Source organism: Chelonoidis abingdonii, chromosome 3 (assembly GCF_003597395.2).
Source record: "Chelonoidis abingdonii isolate Lonesome George chromosome 3, CheloAbing_2.0, whole genome shotgun sequence".
NCBI classification, from domain to species: domain Eukaryota; kingdom Metazoa; phylum Chordata; order Testudines; family Testudinidae; genus Chelonoidis; species Chelonoidis abingdonii.
Genome location: NC_133771.1, coordinates 189,415,226 through 189,428,402, shown reverse-complemented (window position 1 = coordinate 189,428,402; position 13,177 = coordinate 189,415,226). Strand labels below are relative to the sequence as shown.

Below are 13,177 nucleotides of genomic sequence, written 5' to 3'. Positions count from 1 at the left end.
GATTTGAGATCTACCATACCATTCTCTCACTAGAAGGGAAAACCTATAATGGCATAAAAAGGCCATAAAAAGAGATCCAGTTTGGGAATATTTTAATGAAGTTCTTCTACCTGTGGGTAAGACAGGCATGCGTGCAAAATGCAAACAGTGCAACAAAGAAATGGAAGGCCTGGTTGCCCAAATGAAACAACATCATAAGAAGTATTCCTTCTCAGGGGGAAGCTGCGTTGAAGATGATGAAAGGAACATATCTGAACATGCAGGATCTTCAGGTTGTTCAATTTTTTTATTTCATACTTCTCTCTTAAGGACTGCCTATCTTCCTTCTGGACTATTCTTGAATTCTCATGTTTGAGCAAAGAATGTAGTTGTTACTCTATGGTACTATCATTTTAGATTCAGTTGTGATAAAAAAATAAATAGTTGAAATGGGCAGATCTTCCTTTTACAATTTCACCTTTAAAATAGTACTGAGTGTCAGAGAATGCAATGAGTAATACTAACTGAGGAGTATAATACTTAATAATGGTGGTAATAATACTTAAATAATACTTAAATAACTGCATTGACTTATTTTGTTTACCAGCAGATTGCAAAAAGAGGTAATTGATGCCTGGTTTGTTTATGCAACAAACTCTCCTTTCCATATGACTGAGAACCCACACTTCATTAACATGGTTCAGTCATTAACACCAGGATACAGTCCACCCAACAGAGCAGATGTCACAGGCAAATTGCTGGATAAAATGTATGAAAGAGAAATTGGGCAGTGTGCAAAAGGTCTAGAGGGTAAAATTGTTAACATGAGTCTTGATCGGTGGTGCAATGTTTACAATGATCCTGTTGTATGTGCTTGTGTGACAACAGAATCAGGGAATGTCTTCCTTATAGAAACAATTGATACATCAGGAAATGCACACATAGCAGAATACTTACAAGAAGTAGCAGTAAAAACTATAACAAACTGTGAAAAAAAATTCAAATGTCTAGTACACAGCTTGGTCACAGACAATGCTGCAAATGTATCCAAGATGAGAAGAAATTATTTAGAAGAGTGTGAAGAAAGTCCCAAGCTAACAACATATGGTTGCAGTGCTCATTTCATGCACCTCCTAGCCAAAGATTTCAGTGTTCCAGAAATGAAGGCTAATATTGTTGAAATCGCAAAAGCCTTCTGTAACAGCCACTTTGCAGCAGCTGTTCTGAAAAGAAGTGGGAGGAACCAAGCTAACTCTCCCACAAGACATGTGATGGAACTCAGTAGTGGACTGTTTTGAGCACTATATCAAGAAGTGGCCTAATCTGATGACAGTTTGTGAACAAAATCATGAAAAAATTGATGGCACTGTCACAGCCAAAGTTCTCAACACTGGGCTTAAGAGAAATGTTGAACACATGATGAGTACCCTGAAGCCTATTTCTGTAGCCTTTAACAAAATGCAGGGAAATAGCTGTTTTATTACTGATGGTGTTGAAATTTGGAAGGAACTGAGTGAGATCTTAAAAAGAGAAACATGCAATGACGGTGTTAAAATTACAAGCATTAAAAAAAAACGAACGGGACAAGCACTATCTCCAGCTCATTTCCTTGGAAATATTCTCAATACTCAGAACCAGAGTCAAAACTTAACTGCTGAAGAAGAGGAGCTGGCTATGACATGGACATCCAGCAATCATCCCTCCATAATGCCAACTATAATAAACTTCAGAGCTAAGGGGCACCATTTAAGAAATATGTTTGCTGATGATGTTTTAAAGAAAATGAATTGGTGGCAGTGAACTGCTAGCATCATTTAAGCACTTGGATTAAGAGATGTTGAAGTGATAATTTCAATTTTAACAGTAGAAGCTTCTTGTACCGGTGTAAAAAGAATATTTTCTTCCCTTGAACTAATTCATTCCAAATTGAGAAATCGTTTGGGGCCTGAAAAAGCAGGAAAGCTTGTTTTTCTTTTCCAGATTGTGAACAAACAGGAAAATGAAGGTGAAGATGACTGAGTTAGCTGCAGAAGCCAATAGGTTAAGTTTCTCAGGTTGACCTAGCTGACAGAGTCAATTTAATTTTTTTTAAATATTGCATTTAACCATTTTAGTTTAAAAAAAAAACAAAAAAATCCCAATTTTAAAAAACTTGAATATTTAACTAAATTCAAAAATTCATACATGTGTTTTATTAAAATATTATATGTTTGCTATAGAAGAAAAAATCCAGAATACATAAGTTTGTTGTTTTAGTTAAATAAAATAATTTAAATGTCTGTCTGGTGATGTTCTCCTCCTAATACAGTATGGCAAGAAAATCCTCCAAATATGAATTATTAATCAGTTGAACCCGAGATAGTTCACCTCCTAATGACTTCATAAATATCTGCTTCAATTACCTTTGGTAAATGAAATAACCAAACAATCATTCATTTTCTGATATAGCTGTAAAATGCATCTGAAAAATTTTCAAAATAAATCACTTAAAAATGTATAGTGTGTACTTTCTAAAAATAAAACCTACATCTATCTATGAGTTGTGAAGAATATGTATTAAGGTTATAACATCCAAAAAGAATGCACTTTTATGTAGAAATTCATGATTAAGTTGAGTCTTCCTGACTAGTGATTTAAATCAAATTGATTTAAATCAAATCCACCCTATTAATTTTACCCATTTCTGTTTATCCATCCCTATCTATGAATGCATGACCTAGGACAAATCAGTGTTATTCTTCAAAGAGTTATTCTGCAAAAACAAACCTAAAACAGACATTTGAAAAGTGCAGGGGACAATTTCCTGGTGCAAGTGCTGGAGGAACCAACTAAGGGCAGAGCTCTTCTAGATCTGCTGCTCACAAACCGGGAAGAATTAGTAGGGGAAGCAAAAGTGGATGGGAACCTGGGAGTCAGTGACCATGAGATGGTTGAGTTCAGGATCCTGACATAAGGAATAAAGGAGAGCAGCAGAATACGGACCCTGTAATTCAGAAAAGCAGACTTTGACTCCCTCAGGGAATTGATGGGCAGGATCCCCTCGTAGAATAACAGGAAGGGAAAAGGAGTCCAAGAGAGCTGGCTGTATTTTAAAGAATCCTTATGAAGGTTGCAAGAAAAAAAAATCCTATTGTTTAGAAAGAATAGTAAATATGGCAGGCGACCAGTTTGGCTTAACAGTGAAATCCTTGCTGATCTTAAATGCAAAAAAGAAGCTTACAAGAAGTGGAAGTTCAGGACAAATGGACCAGGAGAGTATAAAAATAGTGCTTCAGCGCATGCGTGAGTGAAATCAAGGGGGGGAAGGGGGCCAAAAATTCCCAACCCCCAACCCCCTTTTTTGGAGTTTTTGCCGGGCTAGGGCAAGAAGGATGTTAAGACAGTAACAAGAAGGGTTTCTTCAGGCATGTTAGCAACAAGAAGAAAGTCAAGGAAAGTGTGGGCCCCTTACTTGAATGAGAGGCAACCTAGTGACAGTGGATGTGGAAAAAGCTAATGTACTCAATGATTTTTCCCTCTGTTTTCACAAACAAGGTCACTTCCTAGACTGCTGCACTGGGCAACACAGTATAGGAGAGGTGAGCAGCCCTCTTGAACAAAGAAGTGGTTCAGGACTAGTTAGAAAAACTGGATGAGCAGAAGTCCATGGGGCTGAATGCGCTGCATCCGAGGTGCTAATAGGAGTTGGTGGATGTGATTGCAGAGCCATTGGCCGTTATCTTGAAAACTCATGGCATCGGGAGGTCCGATGACTGGAACAGGCTATGTAGGCTATCATAAAAAAAGGGAGAGAAAGAGATTACGGGGACTACAGGCCAGTCAGCCTCACCTCAGTCCCTGGAAAATCATGGAGTAGTCCTCAAGGAATCAATTCGAAACCTTAGGGAGAGTGATCAGGAACAGTCAGCATGGATTCACCAAGGGCAAGTCATGTCCTGACTAATCTAATTGCCTTCTATGAGGAGATACTGGGTCTGTGGATGAAGGGGAAAAGCAGTGAATGTGTTATTCTTTGATTTAGCAAAGATTGATACGGTCTCCCACAGTATTACGTCTGGCAATTAAAGAAAATACGGGCTGGATGAACGACTATTAAGGTGATGAAAGCTGGCAGATCGTTGGCTTAACGGGTAGTGATCAATGGGTCATGTCTAGCTTGGCACCGGTTTCAAGCGGAATGCCCAAAGGCTCGGGCCTGGGGCCGTTTTATTCAAATCTTCATTAATGATCTGGAGGATGCGTGGACTGCACCTCAGCAGTTTGCAGATGACACTAAACTGGGAGAATGGTAGATACACTGGAGGGTAGGACGGGATACAGAGGGTCCTAGACAATTAGAGGATTGGGTCAAAAGAAATCTGATGAGGTTCAGCAAGGACAAGGCAGAGTCCTGCACTTAGATGAGGAATCCCATGCACTGTTACAGACTAGGAACAATGGCTAGGCAGCAGAAAAAGACCTAGAGTACAGTGGACAAGAAGTTGGATATGAGTCAGCAGTGTGCCCTTGTTGCCAAGAAGGCTATGACTATTGGACTGATAAGTAGGGGCATTCCAGCAGATCGAGGGACTTGAACATCCCCTCTATTCAACATTGGTGAGGCCTCATCTGAAATACTATGTCCAGTTTTGGGCCCACACTACAAGAAGATGTGGAAAATTGAAAGAGTCCAATGAAGGCAACAAAAATGATTAGAGGGCTGGAGCACATGACTTATGAGGAGAGGCTGAGGGAACTGGGATTGTTTTATTCTGCAGAAGAGAAGAATAGAGGGGGATTGATAGCTGCTTTCAACTACCTGAAAGGGGGTTCCAGAGAGTGAGATCTAGACTGTTCCATTGTATCAGATGATAAAACAAGGATAGTAATGGTCTCAATTGCAGTTGGGGGAGGTTTAGGTTGGATATTAGGAAACACTTCTTCACTAGGAGGGTGGCGAAGCACTGGAATGGGTTACCTAGGGAGGTGGTGGAATCTCTTTCCTTACAGGTTTTTAAGGTCAGGCTTGAGAAAGCCCTGGCTGGGATGATTTAGTTGGGGTTGGTCCTGCTTTGAGCAGGGGGTTGGACTAGACCTCTTGAGGTCCCTTCCAAGCCTGATATTCTATGATTCTATGAAAGTATTCATGCCTCCATCTAAATTAACTTTAGAAGTTTGGCTTAAAAGTAGTACATAATATTAAAATGCTAACAATAAACACTACACTAAAATTATTCATGGCTAAATGTTTGCAAACAAATTGTGGACGTACACATGGGTCTTCAAACCCTTTGGTATACATCATCCCTGAAAGTAACCTAGATACTTAAAACTCACCAACATTTTCCAGAGATTTACCCTGAGTTTAGCCTCACAGTTCCTTAAGAAAAATTTTGGGCCAAAGTCTTGTACAACTATAAACATTTAGGGGCATATTTTCAAATGTAACCAACTACACTGCATTCATTTTCTGACCAGAACTGACTCTGATTGTAGAAATAACCTCCACTTCTCAGAATTGTCCCAGGGACAGATTGTTTCTAGGTCAATCCCTAAAGCAGTGTTTCAGAAGAGAAGACACAAAATGAAAATCACAATGTAAATAATATGATTACCACTGGATGTTCAATCATAGTTGAGGTTTTTGGGCAGATTTGTTACCTCATGAGTAAATAACTAAGTGACATGAGACAGCCAGAAAATCAACCTTTGTATAGTTCATATTCAACTCACTAGAACTCAGGAACCATATAGTTATTTTTCATAATTATATCTGGAACCCCAGGGTAGGTTAAGCTAAATTAAATTTTGGGTCCTGTCTTTTTCTGGGCTTCTCTTTTCACACCTGCAATTATGTGGCTCCAGTTGAGGTCACTGAACTATCTAATATTTGATTTACAGGTGTAATTAGTTTTTCACCCATCTGAATTAAGTAAATTGTACTGGAAAATTGTGAACACTAAAAGGCAGGCCTTGTTTGGAAAATCTGGCCCTAAACTTTTTCAGCAGAGGTCTCGTTCTATACACTGTTGAGAGTCTCCTGCAACATAAGTGTCTTTATTACCACTGAATTTGGGAGCTGTCAGTACATCTCCAAGACCAACTCAAGTATAGTTTCATAACAAGCAAATGAATAATCTATGCTAAAATCATATACTTTTGGAATGTACAGTAAATAATAATGCAAGAAAGATAAACCAGAAATCTGGAAGCTGAAAAACAAAGGAACCCAAAATACAGAGGCAGAAATAGAGGAGGCGTACAGTACGTTTTCAACTATGGAGATTAAATAATACACCTTCGAAGTGTACATAAATTAACGATGTAGTGCCATTTAACTGTTTTAGTTATGTAGCTAAACCACAGATCATTTAAGAATGTTCTTGTGGAATACATCACAAGAATTCCCTCACTGAATGAATTATAGTCTTTTTATTTACTGCTGTGATGAACATTATTTCTTAGGAAATTTTTTTAAAAGCTTTTAGATTCTGTTTTATTCTTAGAAGAATCTTGGCATGAATCTTTACATAGGAGTTAGAAGAGGAACCGTAGAAGACCTTAAAAATCCTCTGAATAATGACTATTGTTTACTTCCTGAAGTCAACTTGTATTAAATGAACTGCAACTGGAATGTAAGAATGGTTTCACTAGCTAACACACTAAGGCATGTATGTGTCTACACTGCAGTTAAACATCCATGGCTGGCCCATATCAGTTGATTTGGATGGGGTCTCAGAGCCTAGGTGTCTACACAGCAGTTTTATAGCTCTGCAGTCCAGCCTGAGTCAGCTGACATGGGTCAGTGACAAGTGTGAGCTGCAGCATAGACATGCCCTGTGTGACTTGACATTTTACTGCAGAGTTAGGGGCAGCTGATGTTTTTATTACTAACAGTAAGAGTAATTATTAACCCTAATGACTCATGTTGGCTTCAATGGCCAGTAGTCAAATATTTCCATTTTGCTAGTACCAGGACCGGCGCTAGGGATTTTAGCGCCCTGCGCACTGGTCCTGAGGCTCTGGTGGAGCTACCATAGTTGCGCCTGCAGAGGGTCCGCTGGTCTGCGGCTCCGGTGGAGCTGCTGCAGTCATGCCTGTGGGCGGTCCACCAGAGCCGCGAGAGCAGCCGACCACCCGCAGGCATGTCTGCGGCAGCTCCACCGGCGCCGCGGACCAGTGGACCCTCCGCAGGCACGACTGTGGCAGCTCCACCAGAGCCGCCTGCCGCCCACTCCGGCAAAATGCCGCCCACCAATAATCCTGGCGCCCTAGGCGATTGCCTAGGCCGCCTAAATGGAAGCGTCGGCCCTGGCTAGTACACAATTAGAACTGGGTGGAATTTTTTCAGCAAATAGTAAGTTTGCTGAAAAATGCATTTTTCAGGACAACAAATCTATTCACGAATTCAGGTTGCATTTGGTGAATAGTTTCAGCTGAAAAAGTCCCCCCAAAACCCAATATTTCAGAAATGTTGCAATGGTTTGTTTAGAAAATGTCAAAACAGTTTCAAATTCACAAACATGTTGTTTGACCTAAACAATTTTTTTCCGGTTTTTCATTTCTGCAAGAAAAAATTTAAAAATTCAGTTTCACTTCAAAACAAAGCAATTTTCTTTTCATATTTTTCTGTTCAGCCACCAAACAGAAAAAAAATCAATTATTTTCTTAGCTCCACATGTTTTGATCATGATTCATTAGCATGCATATTAATTATGCAGAGGTTCACTGACTTCATTAGAAGGGTTTGGTTGTTTCTATGGGCACAGTATTCACTTTTACTATACAGAAGATTACTTACAATTTGCTAGTGTGTTGTGGTTTTTGTTGCTGTTGTTTTTTTTAAACTTGCAATTTGCCACTTCAGCTCCTTCTACAAATATGATGATGTAAGTGATTATCAGGAGTACAGGGTGCTCTGTTTGGTAGTTTATTTTTGTTGTTTTTACTGTTTTTTGCAAGTACATGATACATTGACTTGCAAGAGTTAGTACTTGATTATCCAGTAAATGTTCACATAATATACTGTTCTCTGGAAATCATTTGTGTTTTGAGTTTTAATACCTGACAATAATGAGTCATTATACCTCCCTTATTTAGCTGATGATGTCTAACTTCAACAGTAAAAAACACCATATAATTACAACTTTCAAATCTTTCTGATGTTTTTAAACAGAAAAAAAGAAAAGAAGAAGAAATTTACCTGACCGTCCATCCCGCTGAAAGTCCACATGGTACCACTCTCCATCATTCACTTTCTTTTGCAAGGCTTTTATTTTAATTGTACCCGATCCCATATCTAGGAGCAGGTAAAGGTAACCATCAAGCATCTCAATGGCAAAGAAGTCAACCTTTACCATTTGTGGGTGTTTGGCATCTTTCTGATGCCTTGGTTTTCCATGACTGAAAAGAATCAGTCCATTTGGCTCAGTTGTGCGAAAGTCAAATGATATTGACCCTGTTTTCTTGGCATTCCACTTTGGCAAAGAGATGAAAGACTCCGGTGTTTCAAATGTGATTGGATCCAAGGTTGCAACATTCTCACATTTAAATGCTACAACTCCATGAATCTTCATTTTAGGATCTCCTTGCTTGGCAAGTCGAGATAACTCCAGTCTGACATCGTTATTTTTATATACAACCTGCAAACAAAGCACAGTGGTTACAATGGTAGAATTAACTGTATTAACCAATCAAACATAACCCTCAATAGGTTCAAGTATGTCAGTCACTAATAATGGATGCTATTTAATATATGAGAATGTACAGATATATACATCATAGAAATGTAGGGCTGGAAGAGACCTTGAGAAGTCATCTAGTCCAGCCATTGCACTGAGGGAGGACCAAGTATACCTGGACAATCCCTAACAGGTGTTTGGCTAACCTGTTCTTAAACACATCCAATGATGGGGACTCTGAAACCACCCTTGGAAGTCTATTCAGTGTTTAGCTACCCTTATTGTTGGAAAGTTTTCCCTAATACCTAACCTATATCTTACTAGCTGCAAATTAAATTGATTACTTCTTGTCCCACCTGCATTGGACATGGAGAACAACTGATCATAGTCCTCTTTGTAACAACCATTAACATATCTGAAGACTTACCAGGTTTCCCCTGTCTTTTCTCAAGACTAAATATGCCCAGTTTTGTTTTGTTTTTTAATTTCCTCATTGGTCAGGTTTTTGAAACCTTTTGTCAGTTTAGTTGCTCTCAACTGGACTCTCTCCAATTTTTTCTTACAATGTGGCACTCAAAACTGGGACATAGTACTCCAGCTGAGGCCTCAACAGTGCAGATAGAGCAGGACAATTATCTTCCGCATCTTACATATGTCAACTCCCTATAAACACACCCCAGAGAGATATCAGCTTTTTTCACAACTGTATCAGATTGTTGGCTAACATTCAATATGATTCACTATAATCACAGATCCTTTTCAGCAGTAATACTGCTTAGCCAATTATTCCCTGTTTTGTATTTGTGTATTTGATTTTACCTTCCTAAGTGCAGTACTTTACACTTGTTTATTGAATTACATGTTCTTGATATCAGACCAATTCTCAGATTTGTCAAGGTTGTTTTGAATTCCAATCCTCTTCTCCAAAGTGTTAGTAACCCCTCCCAGGTTGGCATCATTTGCAAATTTTATAAGCATATTCTCCGCTCCATTATCCAAATTAAAAAGCACTGGACCCAGGAAAGACCCTGGTGGGACCCACTAGATGCGTCCTCCCAGTACGACAGCTAGTCATTGATAATTACTCTTTGAGTACAATCTTTAAAAAAAATGCACTCACCTTATAGTAATTTTAGACCACATTTCCCCATGTTGCTTGGGAGAATGTCATATGGGACTGTCTGAAAAGCTTTACTTAAAATCAAGATAAATCACATCTACAGCTTCCCCCTTTTCCACTAGGCCAGTAATCATGTCAAAGAATGAAATTAGGTTGTTTTGACATTATTTGTTTTTGACAAATTCATGTTGGCTATTACTTGTAACCTTATTTATATATATCTATAACTATATAATATACGAAGTAGCTCTTTTCATTAACTAACACTAACAATAGCTTGAATTAAATCAAACAGCATTGCTCTAAAAATATCCTTACAGTTAATTCAAATGATCTAAAAGAAACTGCACAGAATTTGTGCTATCTGTGGCAAATTAGCTTGTGTGTACTTGATTGTTGAATAGTCTTCTGTGTGCAGCCATTTTGCTGATGTCAGTGAAGTATTACGTTTCTTGCTCCCCTAAGCTCTTTATTACTTTCTTAAGTCTTGTACTCCTGTACACAAAATCTTTCAAGGTCAGATATCACTTTGTAACATTTTTTTTCCACAAGTTAACAAATTTTTGCCTTGTTCTAGGAATTGGGGATAATAGCATCTGTGTTGCTCATGAAGCAATACAATTGGGACGCCAATATCAGAGAAAAGACTGAAGCCAGGACAATCACAGACAGTATGACTGGATGCCATACTGCTGAATTTCCCCACCATCAAAGTCTGGCTGAAGGTTATTGGATAAAGCTGAAAGACAGTATTTGTTTTTAATTTAATCAACTTGCATTTCAAATGTTCCTGTTCCATATCATACCTTTGTTTTACTCCACCCCTCAGAAAAGCTGGCCACACAAGTATTTTTCTAAGCAATAAAACCACTGCTATCATACAGTTTATCAACATATTCTGGTAGCGGTGTTCTTTCTGTGTTATAAATAACATGACTGCTGTATATACAAGTCTCTCCACTAATGGGCATTTAGGATCATGTTACACAATCAATAAAATTAATCGATAATGCACATTAAATGCCTGGCTCCGAAACATCATTAAAAGGGTCCCAGTAAAGTAGAAATCTCTCTCTTTAGCCCCCTAACATTTTATGTTTCTAAGGGTATGGCTACACTTTGAGGTAGGAGTATAATTGCCAATGAAAGGAGACATAGCTGCGCTAGCTCTGATTGAGCTAGTGTGTTAATAAATAGAGCATAGCTGCGCTGGCATGAATGGCAGGAGGGGTGAGCTGCCTTTGAGTATTTGCCTAGTGTCTCAGACAGGTATATACTTGGCAGCTCACCCTTCCTCTTGTTTGTGTTGTTGTGGCTACTCTATTTCTAGAGCACTAGCTTGACCAGACCTGGCAAGGGTGCCTCTCCTCAAGTTGGGAATTATGAGCCCAGATCAAAGGTAAACATACCATAGATGACACATCTCAGGAGTGCCTGTTGTAAAATAGTGTCCAAATATAAACATATATTAAAAATGTGAGGGCCAGATCCTCAGCTGGTGTAATCACGGGAACTCCATTATTTTAAATGGAGAAATGACAATTTACGCCAGCTGACCATATGACCAGACCGTTTTATAATAAATAATGGTGGAACATATTCCACCATATTAAAATATAGTCCTAAAAACTAACAATAAATCTCTCCCCCTCTTTCTCACTAGGTACAGTTCTATACGGTGCTGCTTCTTCCCATGGGAGCTGAAGGTGCTCTGCCCATCTTAGAATGGTTGCATAGAGAGGAAAAAATAGTCTTTATTATACATATGCAGACATTAAATAGGCCTGAATCCTATCTTATCCTATTGTTAATCAGTGTCAACTCCAATGAAGTTACTCAGCAAACTCCTGAGTGGTCAAATGGGATTGGCAAACAGGGGAGTGTGGAGAAAGTGTGAGAGGCTCCCTTTCTAGGTATTGCTCTGTGATCAGTACTGTGATGGTCAGTGATGGAACCGCGGTTGTGTCCTGCAACAGATGAGACATGATATCTTTCCTGCCAGAAGGGAATTCCTCTGTATGAAGTGCAAGCTGGTGGCTGCGCTGGAAGAAAAGATTTGTGCTCTGGAAGAACAAGTACAGACACTGCAGACTATCAGAGAGCTTGGGGAAATCTTGCACTAGCAGAAAGAGCAAGCATTACCATGCCAGATTCAGGTGAGAAAAGAACTGTCCACCAAGGAACCAGAGAGCATGAGCATCAAAGATGAGGCCTGGAAGTTCATAGCCACCAGAGGCAAGAGGAGGAGAAGTGACCTCCAGAAGAAGAAAGAGGAGCGTCCATGTACCAGCAATGGAGATACAGATGAGCAACTGTTTTCATGTTGTCTCCACAGGTACTAATGCAGAGAGTGGACTAGATGATACATCTGAGGGAAGGGAGCAGAAAGAGACTCTACCAATTGGAAGGCATGAGATGCACTGTCCTAGGGATGGGGGTTCCACGACCACCACTCCCAAGAGGAGGAGAGTGGTGGTGGTTGGGGACTCCCTCCTCAGGGGGACTGAGTCATCTATCTGCCACCCGACCGAGAAAACCGAGAGGTCTGCTGCTTGCCAGGAGCTAGGATTCACGATGTGATGGAGAGACTGCTGAGACTCATCAAGCCCTCGGATTGCTACCCCTTCCTGCTTCTCCACGTGGGCACCAATGATACTGTCAAGAATGACCTTGAGCAGATCATTGCAGACTACGTGGCTCTGGGAAGAAGGATAAAGGAGTTTGAGGCGCAAGTGGTGTTCTCCCATCCTCCCTGTGCAGGGAAAAGGCCTGGGTAGAGATCGTCGAATTGTGGAAGTCAATGAATGGCTACACAGGTGGTGTTGGAGAGAATGTTTTGGATTCTTCGGCCATGGGATGGTGTTCCAAGAAGGAGGAGTGCTAGGCAGAGAGGGACTCCACCTAACGAAGAGAGGGAAGAGCATCTTCACAAGCAGGCTGGCTAACCTAGTGAGGAGGGCTTTAAACTAGGTTTACCAGGGGAAGGAGACCAAAGCCCTGAGGTAAGTGGGGAAATGGAATACCGGGAGGAAGCACGAGCAAGAGAGTGCAAGAGGGGAGGACTCCTGTCTCAGACTGAGAAAGTGGAACAATCAGTGAGTTACCTTAAGTGCCTATACACAAATGCAAGAAGCATGGGAAACAGGCAGGGAGAACTGGAAGTCCTGGCACAGTCAAGGAACTATGATGTGATTGGAATAACAGAGACTTGGTGGGATAACTCACATGACTGGAGTACTATCATGGATGGCTATAAACTGTTCAGGAAGGACAGGCAGGGAGGAAAAGGTGGAGGAGTTGCATTGTATGTAAGAGAGCAGTATGACTGCTCAAAGCTCCCGTATGAAACTGCAGAAAAACCTGAGAGTCTCTGGATTAAGTTTAGAAGTGTGAGCAACAAGTGTGATGTCTTGGTGGG

General features: G+C 40.1%; 1 protein-coding gene across 22 annotated transcripts in view; it reads right to left on the bottom strand.

The window, feature by feature from the left end:
- Positions 1-13,177, bottom strand: part of NRXN1 (neurexin 1) — a 1,354,235-nt gene that overhangs the window by 704,368 nt on the left and 636,690 nt on the right. For all 22 annotated transcript variants that reach the window (XM_075064378.1, XM_075064379.1, XM_075064391.1 and 19 more), the window contains one exon: positions 8,162-8,600. In XM_075064378.1, the coding sequence (XP_074920479.1) occupies positions 8,162-8,600 (439 nt within the window). The remainder of the gene's footprint in view (positions 1-8,161; positions 8,601-13,177) is intronic.